The sequence below is a fragment of the Triturus cristatus genome, chromosome 9 (genome assembly GCF_964204655.1).
Source record: "Triturus cristatus chromosome 9, aTriCri1.1, whole genome shotgun sequence".
NCBI classification, from domain to species: domain Eukaryota; kingdom Metazoa; phylum Chordata; class Amphibia; order Caudata; family Salamandridae; genus Triturus; species Triturus cristatus.
Genome location: NC_140592.1, coordinates 255632563 through 255653498, shown reverse-complemented (window position 1 = coordinate 255653498; position 20936 = coordinate 255632563). Strand labels below are relative to the sequence as shown.

Genomic DNA, 20936 nt, shown 5'->3' with positions numbered 1-20936 from the left:
TAGTTTCTAACTTGTCGTTATCAATGTAGACAGTCACATCTAAAAAATTGACACTGGTCGTACTCATGTCATAAGTCAACTTCAAATTCAGATCGTTGACCTGCAATCCATTCACAAAATCACGTGCACTCTCCCGAGACCCCTTCCATACAACAAAAAGATCGTCAATGTAACGGCACCAAAACATTACATTATCTTGCCATTCTTTGGGAAACTGCGATTGGACCACCTGCTCCTCCCACCAGCCCATATGCAAATTGTCATAGCTGTGGGCGAAGCAGGTGCCCATCGCAGTCCCCCACACTTGATGAAACAATTCTCCATTGAACAAAAAATAGTTGTTATTTAAACAGGTAGCGGTCATTGTTAGTAACATCTGGGTATGGTGCCAAAGTTGTATAGGCCTAGCACCCAGATAATGCTTAATAGCATTAAGGCCATCTACATGTCTGATGCTTGTATATAAAGTTGTCTATTCATGATCGGTATTTTCACTTACTCAAGTTTCAATCCATTTATCTTCCTGCTTTCAATGAAAAGACGGATTATGTTTAATTTTGTCAACAATTATTTAATCAGTGATTGCTTGAAGAATTGTTAGTGATTTTCATGCACAGGGTCAAATGAATGTATTAATTCGAGATGACTCCATGTAATTGTGTCTATGAGCTTCCTTTGAGTCTTTGTTAAGTTCGAACTACGAGTCTGTTGTCAATTTTTATTGTTTAGTAGTTCTACACGTAGCACGCATGCACCAAATGTTTAAAAATGGCGGAAAACTTTATGACATTTGTTAGTGAACAAGCCTGCAGGACAGGCGAAACGCGTCTAATGTTTTAACTGATGAATAAAGAAAATTCTGCGCATAAGACACGGCGTCGGCTTTCCTGTTTTGGGAGGAAGCTTTGCTAAATATATATATATATATATATATATATATTTTTTTTTTATTTTTTTTTATTATGGCGGCATTTCTTGCATTTGAATAAACAGCAACAGCACTAATTGGTGTCAGTTTCCTGCTCAAGAAGCTTCAGCACATTTGAAACTTTCTGACAAGTTGGATTTTGGCTCATATATATATATATATATATATTCACTGAAAAAACCATAGGTTTCACACACGTTATAGTTAGGAATTAGCATTTAAAAAACCTTAGAAATTCAGTGAAAAAACCATAGGTTTCACACATGTTATAGTTAGCTGGACATTTTACTCGTAAAAAACCAATGAAATTGCCCCGTTATAGTTAGTTCAGCTAACTATAACTCGCGCGCCCGCAATGCACTGCTGATGACGTCACATATTACATCACTCATGACATGGTCAGTGACATCACTCATGACATCACTGATGACATCTCAAATGACATCACTGATGACATCACTGATGACATCATCCTTGTGATAGAGTGGCAGACCTCCTCTCACCTTAATATAAGCTTTGATACACACATTCAAAAATAGAGACTAAAAATTTCAAAACAATGGACATACCAATACCAGTTACAACAACCTCTTCAGTAATTCTAAGATCCACATACACATCCACTCATTCACCAACAGTCCTATACAGTCACTCATACATGTACTCACTCATCATATGTACTCATACATCTATACATCCTGTTACACAATGCCACTCATCCATAGAGTTACTCACACACATAGTCACTCATGCTAATAAAGAATCAAACATACATTTACTTGCATATACAGTTATACACACACCACCACACTTACTTCTACGGAAACTTACACATACTTAGTCTTTTAAACAATCACTTATAGAAACACATACTTATTCATACAGGAACTCTTTCAATCTCTCACTTTCACATATACTCACATATATACACCAATAGTCACATATACTAGTTTAAAACGTATGTAGTTACTCCTGAAGACACTATTGAGACAGTCATTCACTCACTAACACACCCATACACACACTCATCCACCCATACAGTCCTGCACACATGCTGTGTTCAACACATACAAACAGTGAGTCACTCATTCATGCACCGATGCACTACGTAATACCCCCCACCGAACCATGCAGACACTCAGACTGATACTCAAAAAAACAACTAATAACCTAAATAGGCACCCATGTAGCTACTCACCAACCCATGCAGCCACTTATACACAAAGTGAGAGACTGATACAGATATTTACATATTTAAACATTATTCACTAAGCCATGTATTCACTATGATACACTTAATCAGTCAGTTACACAATCAATTTTTCAAAAACAAATCATCCATTTAGACACTTATATACCCATTTATTCTTCCATCGACCATGAGATATACATATATAAAACATATTTAATTTTCAGAATAACACACATTCACTAGATGATGTCATCAGTGATGTCATCAGTGATGTCATTTGAGATGTCATCAGTGATGTCATGAGTGATGTCACTGACCATGTCATGAGTGATGTAATATGTGACGTCATCAGCAGTGCATTGCGGGCGCGCGAGTTATAGTTAGCTGAACTAACTATAACGGGGCAATTTCATTGGTTTTTTACGAGTAAAATGTCCAGCTAACTATAACATGTGTGAAACCTATGGTTTTTTCACTGAATTTCTAAGGTTTTTTAAATGCTAATTCCTAACTATAACGTGTGTGAAACCTATGGTTTTTTCAGTGAATTTCTAAGGTTTTTTAAATGCTAATTCCTAACTATAACGTGTGTGAAACCCATGGTTTTTTCATTGAATTTGCAAGGTTTTTTAAATGCTAATTCCTAACTATAACGTGTGTGAAACCCATGGTTTTTTCAGTGAATTTGCAAGGTTTTTTAAATGCTATTTTTTTTTTATATTCTTCATTTTTTTCAAACATATTTTTATTTTAATTTTCTTATCTTTTATAAAGACTATGCTTTAATTTTTAAAATCCTTAAATATTTTTTTTATATATATTTTTTAAAATAAACATGTAAAATTTATTTCCAGATTTTTTTTTTTTTTTTTTTATAGTACGCGTACCGTAAGCTCACGGTAAGCGTACGGTTTACGCAACGTCCGTAATCTATCTACGCTGCTTGCGTATAGTTACGCACTTTGCGTAGCCGCGCGTACTGCGCGTGGGACGCGTGCGCGCTTACGCAACACGCGCACGTTACGCGGAAGTGCCGGGAAATGACTGTTATGCGCATGTGCGCAAGCGCGTGTCTTTTTTACGCGCACGCGTACTTTTTGCCGTAAGCGCACCGTAAGCGTACCGTAAGCGTACGGTAGGTCATGTGATCATGAAACACAACTTTTGATTGGTTGAAACTACTTTCAGTTCTAGAACTCTCCTACACCACACCCATTCCCCTCATTTCTGCTTGTGATCCCTTGGGAGAAGGAGCTGGTTTGTCTTTGGGATACGATGGCAGAACAGCAGAGCTCTTCTGAGAGTGAGGCTAGCACCAGCAGCACTGTCTTGAGGCAGAGAGCGAGGAAAGTAAAACCTTCTTATGTTTGGGATTATTTTACTTTTCCAGAAGGCCAGCAAAAGGTGAATGCACCCTTAGTTACTTGCAAGCTGTGTCAGCGTGTACTTTCTAGAGGTAATCCTGACAGGAAGTATTCCTTTGGGAATCACACCATGATGAGGCACCTCAAGGATGTACACAAAAGGACACATGCTCAACTTTTTGGAGGTAACTCTTCAGAAAGACGAGCCAGTACATCCACAGCAGCTCAGCCTGGACCATCACCTGCAGAGCTTACTCCTTCTTCTGCAGCTCAGGTGAGCCCTTCATCTGTGGGGGGAGAATCTCCTTTTGCTGGCCCTCTGGAAATGAACCCTCGATTTCGGAAGGTTGATATTCATTGCACATTTTGTAAAGCTCTAATTTGTTATAGGGAGACCAGTGTTTCCCTAGTGAATAACAAAATAGATCAGCACATTTGTAGCTTTGAATGATTTTCCCATGGTTCCTTTCCTCTGTCCCTGCATGAACACAACGGTTCTTTTAAGAGCCAACCTTATCTTTCATCTTTTTTTTACATTTTTTTTAAAAAACTTTTTTTTTTTACCGTACGCGTACGGTAAGCGTACCTTTTTTTTTATTTTTTAAAAAAAACACTAAAAATCATTTTTCACATTACAAGGTCCTTGAAAGACTACAATTATTACTATTGACTTACCATACTCACTGAAAAAAATATTTATTCATTTGTTTTTTTAAAAAATAGTTTTTAAAATGGTTGTAGTTTACGAAAATTTTCTATATCGATCTGAAAAAAAAGAAAAAAGTATTAATATTTTTAAAACATTTTATAATACAGTACACATATTTACATTTTTTCCCAAAAAATATTTTTGCCTTATTTTTGCTGTTTTCAGAATATATTGCATTTCACTATAAATTGTGAAAGCAATTGCATTCATCATTTTACAGCGGGCAAAAAAAAATAACAATCTCAAAGATTGTATTAAAAAAGCCCAGAATCTCTTCTCACTTAAACTTATCATTACAGAAATGCATATTATTCTTAAAAAATGTCATCTAAAAACAATACTTTTTTCTTTAAAATACCGTCTGATATTTTTGTTTCAGAAGTACATTCACAATAATATATCTCAAATAACTCCAAAATACATCTGATTTTATTTCCTTTAGGCCAAATAGTATTTTTTATTCTTTCCCTGGAATAAATTTCCAAGGGAAAACCATTAAAATTCTAAAGTTTAATCTGTCCAGATCTCACCGATTCTCTGTAACATTTTGGTTCACGAAAATTTTTCGAATAATTTATTTAGTCCACAATAGAATTGCTTACTTTTCCACATGGCCAAATAGTAATTTTTGAAATTATTTTTGAAAAAATTTCCAGTGGCAGTCCAATAACATTCCAAAATTTAAAATGTGCAGAAGTTACCGATAATCTCTAAATTATTGGTTTTTCAAAATTGCATTAAAAATTTAAAAAGTCCACATTACAATTGGTTATCTTTCCTTTAGGCCAAATGATAATTTTAAAAATCTTTTTTCTACAAAATTGCAATGGTAATCCTGTAAAATGGTAAAATTATTTTGTCCAGATCTTGCCAAGTCTCTCTAAAATTTAGGTTTCAGGAAGATTAGATAGGAATTTGCTAAATCAAAAGGCAAACGTTGTTTGAAAATCAATTGGGAATCATTACACAGTGTCCATCCTTTTTCACATTTTAGATAAACTGTGTAATGTCCAGAAGTAACAGTAGGTCCATCATGGAAAATTATTGCAACAGTTACAAAAGTTTTTCCTGAAATTGATAATTGCTGTCCTGTAAACTTCTTTATTAAAGTATCCAATTTTGATCCATCAGCTCTACATCGTTGCATCATTAAAATTACATACTGTCCGTATTCCCTTAAAATTAATGTTGATAACATGTCAGAATTACACTCACCACATTTCATGCTATGATTAGCATCTTTAACTAAGTTTGCAAAAGTGACTGTTTTACTCTCTGGCAATGTCAAATAAATAAACCTTTCATTATCAACAATAGAACCACTTATATTATAACAATTATCACAACTATGTTCCCATTTATAAGAGAGACCAAAAAAAATGTCAATGGGAACTCCTTCTTCTTCCACTACCTGAAGAAAATACATCAAAAATTCGTGAGCATCTTGCTGTTCATTTTGAGAAAACTGTGTTCGTCCTGAACATACATCTAAAAGTTTTCTAATATCAGTAGCACTTTCTATTTGAGTTTTATCTTTACTCAGCTTTTGAAAAAGGAGACTGAGCTCTGAACAGAATCTTTTTCCCTGATTTATTATTATCTGCTCTTGCAAACTTTCCAGATAAAAAGCAACATTCAGCACTACATTTGCGTAGCAGTTGACACCAGAGCTATTTTCAAAATGACATCCTACAACCTGTTCTTCATTTTCCTTATTCTTTTTGCTTGCAATTACATCACTCCTCTTTTTTTTCCTCTTCTCTACATCTTCATTACAGATATTCTCATTTCTCCTTTTACGAGAAACTACACGTTTCTCCAACACAGGATACTGACCTAAATGAGGAGCATAGCTTCTTCTTAATCTATTATACTCCTTTACACAGTTTGTATCAGCACTAACTTTTGAGTCATCGAAGTCTATCATGAATAAACCTGATAATGTTTTGACTCGTGACAAAGCAACATATGCCATACCTTCTTTGAACACACTAGATCCAATGTTCACAAATGCACAATCTACAGTCAATCCTTGAGACTTGTGAATAGTTACAGCATATGCTAGAGAAAACGGAAACTGCTTCCTACGTACATATAAGTCTTTCACAAGCATGAAACGAACTGAACAACGACAAATGTCTTTAACTTCCTCTATCTGATCAAATTTTATTTTTAACCATTCAATTCCATCTTTTTTCTGATAATTAATAAAACCCACAACTCTTCCCATCGCTCCATTTACTAAGCCTTTTTCAACATCCAAATTTCTCCTTAAAAACACTCTACAGTTCATGCAAACATATAGATTTTTTTCTAATCCTGCTGTTTTGGAGATGTTCTTCTCTAGTGAGTCCAATTTATTTTTCAGTTTGCCTGTTACTGTGACAGTAATTCTTCCATCCTCAATTTTGTCCACTGCTTCAAATTTCATGATCTCTTCCTTTTCCAATTTCAAAAGCTCCTCATTGAATATTGAGCATTCACGTAGAGTTGGCATTAAGCAGATGACACTTTTGTTTTCTGCAATGTTCTTGTATATCTTCTCTGCAACTATTTCTTCCTTTGGAAATAAATTATGTAGCAGCCGAGTCTGTAATGCTTTTTTGCCAGCTTCTGTGAGTAGTCCAATCCTGATATCTTTCAGAATACTTCCATATTCTTCATCGTTTGCTTGCCTCATATTAGTTGTAAGTTCCTTGTACTCAAAGAAGGACCAAATATTTGTATTACCGATGCTTCCCAATGACTTCTTCGTGTCTTCATGTGTCACAGTATTAAACACTGGTTGTCCTTTAACCGGAGTAAGTTGCAAAAGATCCCCAAAAACGATGACGTGTTTTCCACCAAATAACACGTCATAGTCTGTCTTCAAAATTTGCTGCATTCTTAAATGCACAAAGGCAAGCATTAAGTTTGATACCATGCTCACCTCATCAATAATGAGAACTTGCATCTTCTTCAATACTCTTGAAACTTCCAAGCATGCTTCTCCAGTTAGCTTGTTGAATTGTATTTTGTTCTCATGCTCCACTGGTAACATTAGCAAACGATGTAAGGTGATTCCTTTTATGTTATATGCTGCTAACCCAGTTGGAGCAGTAACCACACAAGACAAAGTAGAATCTGTTTTTTGCTTTAGGTAGCTTCTGATGACTTTAATTAGGAAACTTTTTCCAGTGCCAGCTTGTCCGCTTACATACATCCTGATTGGATGAAATGATGTGCATGAGCACTCTTTTTTTTCATGTAGAAATCCGTGTTCAATTTTGTTTTTGATCTCTTCATAAATTTGTTGCTGCTCTTGATTCAGTTGTCTTTCCAAATTTTCTAAGTCTATAAATTCTTCTTGAGCTTGATTCATAGCCGTTTCCACTTCATTCATGGCTATTGATGCTTCATTTTCAACGATTGGTTGTCCTAGGGGATCTTGACTGTATGTTCCTGAACTTTGGCTGTCCTGAGAACTGTCTCTAGCAATTTCTGCTGCAATTGTAGTTTCCTGTTCAATTTCTTCATTTAACATTTGCAGATAAGTTGAGAATGTACTGCATTGTATGCTGTCTTTGCAAGCATTAAAAGAATCTTCATAGCTCTGGAATTCTCCCAGTAGTTCATCCTCTGAACGCCATGGTTTAAACAACTGTAAAAGAGCCAAGTAGTAAAATTCTTTCTTGTCGGTAGTGTCGCAACTCAGCTTCCGGTGATTTATCAAACTTCCTTTGGTTTGCTTCACCAAACATCCTTCTTCACCAACGACTTTATATTTTCCATTATTGATGTCTTCTGCAGCTTTCCGTGAATAAATGTAGTTCTGCAGCACTTCATAGAGACACATGTTCTCCAGATGATGACTTCTCTTGGGATAATATGTGTCCAACATGTTTGTTTTCAATATATCTGTACTTTCAGGTTCGAACTGTGCCAAATATTCAATTTCTCCAACAGATTTCAGTACCCGATTTCTCATTGCTGCAAGGCCTAAACTTGCCCAAATTATTCTTCTTGACTTCGAGTAGAGACTTGCAGAAGATAATCTATCTGAACATTCGTAGGATCCAATTTCTCGATGCGATAACATCTTCAAACTGAAACTGTACAGCTTCTTACTGACAGTCTTCTCGTGAGAAATCTCTTCCCACATTTCCTTCAATTCTGTTTTTTCTGATTTCGTAATGTAAGACGTTACATATCGAGCAACAGCAATGGAATTGTCAGCAACATACTGTATATCCATGTTAGCGTTCCACATGGATAAAATGACTGGGTTGTAGTCATTTATATTTTTTGATTCTTCTTTTCTTTTAAGGTTGTAGGTATTCTTAGGTGATTTTCTTGTGATAGTATGTCTCACAGCTGACATAAAACTGTTGACTCTTCCATTTGTAAGAACAGGTCTAGGAAATCCAAATCGACATTTAGTGTAGTATTTTTCTTTGCTCTTGTATTTCCGTCGACAGTATTTTCCACACCGATGACTTTGGAAACGTAGAACTTGCTCCTTTAACTTGTACTCTTCTGTGCTTTTAGGTATAGCACATGTTGCATATTCTTCAATGTAAGATAACACTGCTTCATCAGTATCTGTTCCAAACTTTGGGGCATCCTTGATCCACAGCAGCATATGAATATGAGGAGCACCTCTTGCCTGGTACTCTTTTCTCCAAAAGAAATCCACTACTTCTCCAAGGGGTGGATTTTTTTTATTGCAGATGAAGGACATCATAGCCTCAAATCTATGATTGAAATATCTGCAAACATTAACCGGATCCAATGAGCACAGTTCTCCTGCTGTCTTGTATTCGATGTTTTCAATGTTTGAATTGGCCTCTCGTAGAAAATCCAGTAAATCATCCCAAGCGTACTCGGCGCAGCTTAGGGTAAGGAACCATGTTGGTGTTCCTAAATTGCGTAACATGCATTTTAGTTCACCATGGCGTCGGTACCAATATTCATTTGTCCCACGCTGACAAGCCATCAGATTGATCAGTTGTGTTTCCAAATGATCATCTCGGTGCTGCACTTTCTCCATAAAATCCTTAGCAGACACATTTTGTAAATGTACTCCACTTTTTAAAATGTGATTTACTGCATAAGACAGTGCAGACAAGTCGCTTTCAAATAAAAGATGGAACAAATAAGGGATACTTTGTCGAAATCTGGGATCTTCAGCATATAGTCTTGTAGTCCGATACTCAGAAGCTGGAATCTGTTCCGGACGTTCATCGTATCGTCCTCCTTTTCCTTTAGGAAACAGCTGGGGAAAACATCGAGCTTCCAAGCTCTCCTCCCATACACTCACGGGATTTCCTTTTGCTTTCTTCATCTGAAAGAGATCAATATTGTCTCCCATAACTTCTTTCGAATGGAGAGGATGTATGCTAAAATGTTCATAAATTTCTTCTTCCTTTGACTTGTCCACTTTTTCAATTTGTCCACTTGGTGTTTCTGTATCTCCTTGTAAATCTTCTTCTTCTTCTTCTTCTACTATATAAATTGATTCATACCATTTGTTATTTTTTTTCAAATACAAATTTGCTCTTTGTACTTTCCGCACATCTACCAGCTCCTGCCAAATCTTCTTATTCTTTGTAGGTACACCATTAACCAGAATAATTAATGGTTCAGTTTCCAAAGTATCCGCATCAATAGTTTCCATATTTTTTTTCAAATCCAAGGGCAAATACACCACTCTACCTTTTAAACCTCTCACTAAATCTGAAGGAGGTAATTTACCAGTTTTGGGCTCCATACGTACTATGGTCTGGAACGGATGAACACATTGAATGAGTATAGACTCATATGTATTTAATTCAGAAAGTTCAGCAGGAATAGCATCCAATTCTAAATTATTATGTACAGCTCTGGTCGGCATTCTATTTTCCTCTAACTTGTTGTAGCAGTATTTACAAATACGCTGATCTTCACCCAATTCAAAACAATTTTCAAGAAATATATATGTTGCAAAATCCATCCACTTATAATTATCTTCATTTTCACTCTTTCTGTAGAGATCAACATTCCTAGTTTGTTTTCTATAATGAGTTCTGCGGCAACAAATACAAGTAACATTTGGTCTTTCATTAGAGACTATTGCAAATTTTGTTATGTGATCATTAAATGTCTTACTTACACAAGGTTCTACATTCTCTTCCACTTCTGCCTCATTTACTGTGTCCTTCTCTGCACTGTTTTGTTCAGGACCAAAGTAACAAAACTGAATTTCATCAACAACCTTCTCTACATCTGATACCGTTCCTCGGAACAGAGCCCTATTCAATTCATTTAACTTTATTGCTGGACTTTTGGCAAAATACAACCGTCTCACAAACTTTCTCATTTCAGTATGATGAACAGCCAGCATCCTAAAATGATGGAAAACACTATTGCACACTTTTCTAGATAGACAAGCAAGAGAATGACCCTGCAAACCAGTATTCTCTCTCACTCTGCATGGATCCAGACTTTGAAGCACCTTAATCTTTTGTTTTACACTTTTTTTACTATATTCTCTTAGAAACTCTCGAAATCTGTCAATAGATTCCTGACGCACAGTGCAAATACTACTACAATTCCAAGTGTACACTGGGGCTTTAGGACGTCTCCCCATTGCCTCATCTGCCATCACTTGTACCTCATCTCTTGGAACCATTATCTCCTTCTCCATTATGCAACCATTTTTTACTTCGTATGAACGACCTCTGGTGTCAACTGCATGCAGCAAACTATTACTTTGAAAATAGCTCTCTTCATTAAAAAAAGGTTCACTACTTGAGCTATGCATCCACTTTCCTAAAAACACTTTACAAAAATTTGTTCTGTTCACTACTCTTTTGCTTTTGCTTTGTGATTTCAGTACATTAACCATTTTATCTAATGTACGCATCCTATTCAAAATTAATATGAATAGTTTCCTTTTTAATTCTAATGCCTTTGCTGCAATGGCTTCAATTTCTTTTTTTCTCTTATAATATTTAGCCTTTTGCTTATATTTCTTTATATCCTTTATCAAATTGGACATAACTCTTCTCTGAAACATTTTTCTACGTATCTCTTTAAATGCTGTTTTTCTGTTTATGTTAAACTTTTCAATTGCAGAAGGTATATTTGCATTAACTAAATCCTCAATTTTTTGCTGTTCTGTAGGTTTTGTTACATTTTTCCGAGAACAGACATTTTGTACATTTTTGTTTGTTTTCAATATTTTGTTTAGGAATTGTCTTTTTTGCTTACCAGAAGATTTTTTCTTTTTCCCAACATCAGCATCTTCTACTAACTTTGGTCCTCCAGTTGTCCTCAAATATAGTTTTTTTTTTAGCGTTTTTTGAACTCGAGATTTTGTAGGCATCTTAAATTTTGTTCACTGTTCTTCAGCAATACCTGCAAAAAAACTAAAAAAAAAATTCTTTATTGAATTTAAATATATTACTACATTTCTTTTCACAATAGTCACAAAACGAAATTTCTTTGCCAATTTGAATGCACACAAACTCCTCTTTTTTTTTGGGCAAGTGAAAATCTGTATAACAAACTGTCACATTATGAAACCAAGCTGTTTTTTTTTCAGACCACCACCGTGTGTATTCTCTGTGACTGCCTACACTCCAGCAGGGGCAACCAGCCTTAGTGATGCTGAATGTATTTGCATTACAGACTTAAACCTGAAAACCCCACTCGCTTCTAATTACTGTGCATGACTATACATGGCAAGCACATGGGTGTGTGCTAAACCTCTGCTTCTTCCCCCAAAAATTCGCTCCTCTTTTCCATCTACTGCAACTGTGAAATCACCAGAGCAAGACGCAATACATTTCTGCCTATAATTCTTCTATGCACACAGAGTCATGTTTTCACATTAGTGCCAAAACGAAATTTCTTTGCCAATTTGAAAGCACACTTACTGCTCTTTTTTTTTCGGGCCAAGTGAAAATCTCTTTTTACACTTTGAAATCACTTTTACAGACTGACACATTCTGAAACCTTTTTTTTTAAATTTATTTAAATGCACATGTCCAAGCTGTTTTTTTTTCAGACCACCACCGTGTGTATTCTCTGTGACTGCCTACACTCCAGCAGGGGCAACCAGCCTTAGTGATGCTGAATGTATTTGCATTACAGACTTAAACCTGAAAACCCCACTCGCTTCTAATTACTGTGCATGACTATACATGGCAAGCACATGGGTGTGTGCTAAACCTCTGCTTCTTCCCCCAAAAATTCGCTCCTCTTTTCCATCTACTGCAACTGTGAAATCACCAGAGCAAGACGCAATACATTTCTGCCTATAATTCTTCTATGCACACAGAGTCATGTTTTCACATTAGTGCCAAAACGAAATTTCTTTGCCAATTTGAAAGCACACTTACTGCTCTTTTTTTTTCGGGGGCAAGTGTATATCTCTTTTTTCAATTTGAAATCACTTTTACAGACTGACACATTCTGAAACCTTTTTTTTAAATTTATTTAAATGCACATGTCCAAGCAGTTTTTTTTTCAGACCACCACCGTGTGCATTCTCTGTGACTGCCTACACTCCAGCAGGGGCAACCAGCCTTAGTGATGCTGAATGTATTTGCATTACAGACTTAAACCTGAAAACCCCACTCGCTTCTAATTACTGTGCATGACTATACATGGCAAGCACATGGGTGTGTGCTAAACCTCTGCTTCTTCCCCCAAAAATTCGCTCCTCTTTTCCATCTACTGCAACTGTGAAATCACCAGAGCAAGACGCAATACATTTCTGCCTATAATTCTTCTATGCACACAGAGTCATGTTTTCACATTAGTGCCAAAACGAAATTTCTTTGCCAATTTGAAAGCACACTTACTGCTCTTTTTTTTTCGGGGCCAAGTGAAAATCTCTTTTTACACTTTGAAATCACTTTTACAGACTGACACATTCTGAAACCTTTTTTTTTAATTTATTTAAATGCACATGTCCAAGCAGTTTTTTTTTCAGACCACCACCGTGTGCATTCTCTGTGACTGCCTACACTCCAGCAGGGGCAAACAGCCTTAGTGATGCTGAATGTATTTGCATTACAGACTTAAACCTGAAAACCCCACTCGCTTCTAATTACTGTGCATGACTATACATGGCAAGCACATGGGTGTGTGCTAAACCTCTGCTTCTTCCCCCAAAAATTCGCTCCTCTTTTCCATCTACTGCAACTGTGAAATCACCAGAGCAAGACGCAATACATTTCTGCCTATAATTCTTCTATGCACACAGAGTCATGTTTTCACATTAGTCCCAAAACGAAATTTCTTTGCCAATTTGAAAGCACACTTACTGCTCTTTTTTTTTCGGGGGCAAGTGTATATCTCTTTTTTCAATTTGAAATCACTTTTACAGACTGACACATTCTGAAACCTTTTTTTTTAAATTTATTTAAATGCACATGTCCAAGCTGTTTTTTTTTCAGACCACCACCGTGTGTATTCTCTGTGACTGCCTACACTCCAGCAGGGGCAACCAGCCTTAGTGATGCTGAATGTATTTGCATTACAGACTTAAACCTGAAAACCCCACTCGCTTCTAATTACTGTGCATGACTATACATGGCAAGCACATGGGTGTGTGCTAAACCTCTGCTTCTTCCCCCAAAAATTCGCTCCTCTTTTCCATCTACTGCAACTGTGAAATCACCAGAGCAAGACGCAATACATTTCTGCCTATAATTCTTCTATGCACACAGAGTCATGTTTTCACATTAGTGCCAAAACGAAATTTCTTTGCCAATTTGAAAGCACACTTACTGCTCTTTTTTTTTCGGGCCAAGTGAAAATCTCTTTTTACACTTTGAAATCACTTTTACAGACTGACACATTCTGAAACCTTTTTTTTAAATTTATTTAAATGCACATGTCCAAGCTGTTTTTTTTTCAGACCACCACCGTGTGTATTCTCTGTGACTGCCTACACTCCAGCAGGGGCAACCAGCCTTAGTGATGCTGAATGTATTTGCATTACAGACTTAAACCTGAAAACCCCACTCGCTTCTAATTACTGTGCATGACTATACATGGCAAGCACATGGGTGTGTGCTAAACCTCTGCTTCTTCCCCCAAAAATTCGCTCCTCTTTTCCATCTACTGCAACTGTGAAATCACCAGAGCAAGACGCAATACATTTCTGCCTATAATTCTTCTATGCACACAGAGTCATGTTTTCACATTAGTGCCAAAACGAAATTTCTTTGCCAATTTGAAAGCACACTTACTGCTCTTTTTTTTTCGGGCCAAGTGAAAATCTCTTTTTACACTTTGAAATCACTTTTACAGACTGACACATTCTGAAACCTTTTTTTTAAATTTATTTAAATGCACATGTCCAAGCTGTTTTTTTTTCAGACCACCACCGTGTGTATTCTCTGTGACTGCCTACACTCCAGCAGGGGCAACCAGCCTTAGTGATGCTGAATGTATTTGCATTACAGACTTAAACCTGAAAACCCCACTCGCTTCTAATTACTGTGCATGACTATACATGGCAAGCACATGGGTGTGTGCTAAACCTCTGCTTCTTCCCCCAAAAATTCGCTCCACTTTTCCATCTACTGCAACTGTGAAATCACCAGAGCAAGACGCAATACATTTCTGCCTATAATTCTTCTATGCACACAGAGTCATGTTTTCACATTAGTGCCAAAACGAAATTTCTTTGCCAATTTGAAAGCACACTTACTGCTCTTTTTTTTTCGGGCCAAGTGAAAATCTCTTTTTACACTTTGAAATCACTTTTACAGACTGACACATTCTGAAACCTTTTTTTTTAAATTTATTTAAATGCACATGTCCAAGCTGTTTTTTTTTCAGACCACCACCGTGTGTATTCTCTGTGACTGCCTACACTCCAGCAGGGGCAACCAGCCTTAGTGATGCTGAATGTATTTGCATTACAGACTTAAACCTGAAAACCCCACTCGCTTCTAATTACTGTGCATGACTATACATGGCAAGCACATGGGTGTGTGCTAAACCTCTGCTTCTTCCCCCAAAAATTCGCTCCTCTTTTCCATCTACTGCAACTGTGAAATCACCAGAGCAAGACGCAATACATTTCTGCCTATAATTCTTCTATGCACACAGAGTCATGTTTTCACATTAGTGCCAAAACGAAATTTCTTTGCCAATTTGAAAGCACACTTACTGCTCTTTTTTTTTCGGGCCAAGTGAAAATCTCTTTTTACACTTTGAAATCACTTTTACAGACTGACACATTCTGAAACCTTTTTTTTTAAATTTATTTAAATGCACATGTCCAAGCTGTTTTTTTTTCAGACCACCACCGTGTGCATTCTCTGTGACTGCCTACACTCCAGCAGGGGCAACCAGCCTTAGTGATGCTGAATGTATTTGCATTACAGACTTAAACCTGAAAACCCCACTCGCTTCTAATTACTGTGCATGACTATACATGGCAAGCACATGGGTGTGTGCTAAACCTCTGCTTCTTCCCCCAAAAATTCGCTCCTCTTTTCCATCTACTGCAACTGTGAAATCACCAGAGCAAGACGCAATACATTTCTGCCTATAATTCTTCTATGCACACACAGTCATGTTTTCACATTAGTGCCAAAACGAAATTTCTTTGCCAATTTGAAAGCACACTTACTGCTCTTTTTTTTTCGGGCCAAGTGAAAATCTCTTTTACAGACTGACACATTATGAATCCACCATGTGTAACTACAACAAAAACAATTCCCATTTCTATTATTCATTTCTTAAGTTACCACATACATCCCCTCTCAAACTGTAAACTCACCTTTAAAATTAGTTAGTTGTGAAAGAAATGTGTCACTCAAACAGCAGATTATCAGAGCCAGGATCTCTGTTCTGTACACCTCTCTCCTCTCAGCAGAACCAGATAATGGCAAACTTTCCCTCTATTTTTCCACACATATACATGTAAGTTTCAAATCTCAGTGCTTCCCCCTTTTTTTCAAATGTAATGACACATTTCTATTGGTTGAAAACCAACCCTTTTCCAAAAGTACCCTGCCCCCAACTTGACTTCTGCCTAGTACCCTTCCCCCAACTTGACTTCTGCCTGCTACCATAGCAACAGCTCATGGAACACTGCTGTGTGCAGTTAGGTCAGAAGTTCGACACACAATGTTTCAATTCCACAGAGCAAGAGTGCTTGACTTTTCAAACCTAACTGCAAATCCATAGTACTGTTCTTTGGTTACACATTTTTTTGTACCAATACAAAACATGCTTCTATTAATTTTCACATACAGCCTAGTTTTTTTTCTAGAATGGTATGAAACAGCCAATCAGTTCTTTTTGTTTTGTAAAAAATATGTATGCCTCCATTTCCAAACTGTCTTTCTTTTCATATTGCCATTCTACTGAAAGACACCTCCTGAGTGCATCCAGTTCTCCTTTGAAGATGTTCACAGTGTGGATTGTAGGGCACAGCTATGTCTTCTGGAGTGAAAAGTTTGCAGAGAAAACAGATATGGTGAGAGACCTTGCTTTGCCAAATGTAGACATTAAATGGATTGGTCAGAGAGGGTTAAAGTGGCACCAATTGATGCCATTGGTGAAATCCTTCATGCAAATCCAACACCCTGACCTCATAATAGTGCACTGTGGTGGCAATGACCTAGGCACTTTGACTGGGGTAGGTCTGGAAATGCTTATGAAGGACACCTTTGCACAACTGTTTACACTTTTCCCTAAAACTGCCTTTGTGTTTTCCAACATATGCCAAAGGCAAAAATGGAACTGGTCCAATCATTTCTGTCCACAGATTGACAAAGCAAGAAAGCACGTCAACAAATCTGTTTCTGCTTTCCTCCGTGACTATGGTATGGGTGCCATTTACCACAACAACTTGCGTTACGACATGCAAGACATTTATAGAGGAGATGGTGTGCACTTCAATGATGAAGGGAACAGAGTCTTCCTCTTGAACCTTAGACTCTGCATCGGTACTTACTTGTAGGTACCACTAAAAAAATGACTCCATAAACACAACAGCTCTTTTTAGAGCTCCCTAATTTCTAAACTCTTAAATCTGATTTTCATTTATTTATTTTTATTTTTTTTACCGTACGCTTACCGTGAGCTTACCGTACGCGTACCCCGTGATTTTTTTTAAAATCAATAAATGTTTTTTTTGTACTTTTCTGTCCTTCTTTGACCCCCTTACAATTGTTAGGGGGTCTGTAACTCTCCTCATTGCCCCCTTTCCTTGTTTTCACTCTTTTTTTTCAGAGTGAAATACACAAAATGGCGGCCGCCGCTTCCTGGTTTCGGCCGATTCGAATGTTTACTAAGATCTAAGAGCCAATCAGAATCGCGCTCGCGCACGCCACCGTACGCTTACCGTAAGCGTACGGTAAGCGTACCGTAAGCTGGCTCAGATATATATATTGATTTAAAGGCTATTTTCTCAAAATCAACTGAACTGATTTACACCAAACCTACAAAAGGCACTTCCTTGACCTACGGACTACCTCTCTGCCAAATTTCTAGTAATTCTGTTCAGCCGTTCGGGCTGTAGCCCTGTCTAAAGGTCCTATGGAAAAATGCATGGGAAAAACGCGTTTTGGGACCCCCCTTTTATCTCAGCCCCCGCTTGACGGATCCCCCCGAGACTTTCAGGGTAGGAGCGGAGCGTAGCGCCCCACCTATTTTGAGAAATTCGCGAGGATTCGTCGACCGGCGCCAAAGTTATTCAAAATAGAATGTTGAGGTTTTCCTATGGAAACGTGGTCCTAACTATAACTACCTACTGGCGACCGCCAGTAGGTAATATATATATAGATATATATATATATATATTATCTACTGGCGGTCGCCAGTAGTTATCTACTGGCGGTCGCCAGTAGATAGTTATAGTTAGGACCGTGTTTCCATAGGAAATCCGCAACATTCTATTTGGAATAACTTTGGCGCCGATTGACGAATCCTCGCAAAATTCTCAAAATAGGTGGGGCGCTCCGCTCCGCTCCTACCCTACAAGTCTCGGGGGGATTCGTCAAGCGGGGGCTGAGAAAAAGGGGGGGTCCCAAAACGCGTTTTCACCATGCATTTTTCCATAGGACCTTTAGTCCGAGCTACAGCCCGAACGGCTGAACAGAATTACTTGAAATTTGGCAGAGAGGTAGCCCTCAGGTCAGGAATGTGCCTTTTGAAGGTCTCGTGTAAATCTGTTCAGTATTTCCTGAGAAAATAGCATTTAAATCAATATATATATATCTATGGGCGCGCTCCGAGCGCGTGCCGTAAGCTTACCGTACGCGCACACTGCCGTGCGCGAGCGCGATTCTGATTGATCTCAGTAAACATTCGAATCGGTCGAAACCAGGAAGTGTCGGCCGCCATTTTGTCTCTAGCAGTCTGAGGGGGTGAAAAACAAAGGTGGATAACGTGAAAAGGGGGCAGGCTGGACAGTTCCTGACCCCCTAGCCTTTGTCAGGGGGTCCCAGAAGGACCCCCAAGATCAAAAAATTAATTTTAATTTTTTTTTCCAAAAATCGCCGAATGCGCGCAGCGTTCGCGCACGGCGTAAATGGAGAAATTCCGCGAGAAAAATTCCGCAAACTTCGCGTAACTATTCCGCGATTACGCGTCCGTGCGCGCACGGCAAAAAAATTTTTACAAAAAGGAAAGCTTAAAAAAAAACTAACAAAAATTGTGAGGTAAGGTTGGCTCTTAAAAGAGCCGTTGGGTTAATACAGGGATGGAGGAAAGAAAGAATGGGAATATTATGAGCGTCTACAAACGTGCTGGTCTATCTTATTGTTAATAAGGGAAACACTGGTCTCCCCAAAAACAATAAGACCACAACACGTTGTACACCTCATTGCAACCCTCCCAAATCGAGGGTTAACGTCCAGAGGAGCAGAAGAAGGTGATGCTCCCACCTCAGAGGAAGGGCCCAGCTGAGCTGCCGATGATGTACTCGGCTGAGCTTCTGAGGTTGGGCTCTGGTGACTTACTGAAGAGTTTTCTCCAGTATGTCGAGCAAAGGTCCTGGGATGTTTATCCCTAAGGTGTCTCATCATAGAGTGATTTCCAAAGGAATACTTCTTCCTTGGATTTCCTCTAGATAAAACACGGTCACAAAGTGTGCAAGTGACCAATGGAGCATTGACCTTTTTCTCCCCCTCTGGAAAAGTAAAATACTCCCATACAAAAGAATTATTTTGTTTCCTCCTTCTCTGGATGATGGTGGTGCTGCTAGCCTCACTCTCAGAAGAGGTCTGCTGTTCTGCCATTGTATCTCAATGTCAATTCAGCTCCTTCTCCTAGGGGATCTCAAGCAGTAATGAGGGGAATGGGTGTGGTGTGGGAAGTTTCTGGAACTGAAAGTAGTTTCAACCAATGAAAAGTGTTCTTTGTGGATCACATGACCTACCATGCGCGCTCCGTAAGCTTACGGTACGCGCTCGGAAACAAGTACGCATGCGCGAACATGACGCTTACGGAGCGCGTACGTAAGACGCACTCACGCATGCGCATTACACGCCCCTGCGTAACCGCGACGTTGCTTCCGCGTGTACGCGTACGTCACGTACGTATCACGTAAGCGCACTGTACTTATGACGTACGGAGCGCGTAGCGTCAGCTTACCGTACGCGCATCGTATCACGTAAGCGCACCGTACTTATGATGTACGGAGCGCGTAGCGTCAGCTTACCGTACGCGCATGGAAAAAAATGCATAAAAAAAAAAATTATCCATTCCATATTGCAGGATATAGTACATATATTATTTTATACATAGGTTTACCAAAAATCTCAAAAAAAAATTGCATTTAAAAAACCGTACAAATTCACTGAAAAAACCATAGGTTTCACACACGTTATAGTTAGGAATTAGCATTTAAAAAACCTTGCAAATTCACTGAAAAAACCGAAGGTTTCACACATGTTATAGTTAGCTGGACATTTCACTTGTAAAAAACCAATGAAATTCCCCCGTTATAGTTAGTGCAGGCAACTATAACTCACGCGACCGCAATCCTCTGCTGATGATGTCAGATATTACATCACTGATGACATATGTGTCTTTATGAAAAATAAATATTTGTAATATGTGTATAGCTAAAGATTAATGGAAGAAGACATGGGTAAATAGGTGTCTAAATACAGTGATGTAATATCTGACGTCATCAGCAGAGGATTGCGGTCGCGTGAGTTATAGTTGCCTGCACTAACTATAACAGGGGAATTTCATTGGTTTTTTACGAGTGAAATGTCCAGCTAACTATAACATGTGTGAAACCTATGGTTTTTTCAGTGAATTTGCAAGGTTTTTTAAATGCTAATTCCTAACTATAACGTGTGTGAAACCTATGGTTTTTTCAGTGAATATATATATATATATATATATATATATATATATATTACCTACTGGCGGTCGCCAGTAGGTAGATATAGTTAGGACCCTGTTTCCATAGGAAATCCGCAACATTCTATTTGGAATAACTTTGGCGCCGGTCGACGAATCCTCGCGAAATTTTCAAAATAGGTGGGGCGCTACGCTCCGCTCCTACCCTGAAAGTCTCGGGGGGATTCGTCAAGCAGGGGCCGAGAAAAAAGGGGGGTCCCAAAACGCGTTTTCCCCATGCATTTTTCCATAGGACCTTTAGACACAGCTACAGCCCGAACGGCTGAACAGAATTACTTGAAATTTGGCAGAGAGGTAGCCATAAGGTCAAGGAAGTGCCTTTTGCAGGTCTGGTGTAAATCTGTTCAGTATTTCCTGAGAAAATAGCATTTA

The 20936-nt window shown here is 38.1% G+C and overlaps 1 protein-coding gene across 1 annotated transcript; it reads right to left on the bottom strand.

Moving 5' to 3' along the window:
* Positions 1 to 495: 495 nt before the first annotated feature.
* Positions 496 to 16070, bottom strand: LOC146797703 (uncharacterized). Its single transcript, XM_085627635.1, has 3 exons — positions 15961 to 16070; positions 8417 to 11581; positions 496 to 523 (listed from the first exon to the last, which is right to left on the bottom strand). The coding sequence occupies exons 2-3, from the start codon at positions 11536 to 11538 to the stop codon at positions 496 to 498; spliced, it is 3150 nt and encodes a 1049-aa protein (XP_085483761.1). The 5' UTR covers positions 11539 to 11581; positions 15961 to 16070.
* Between the last annotated feature and the right edge of the window lie 4866 nt (positions 16071 to 20936).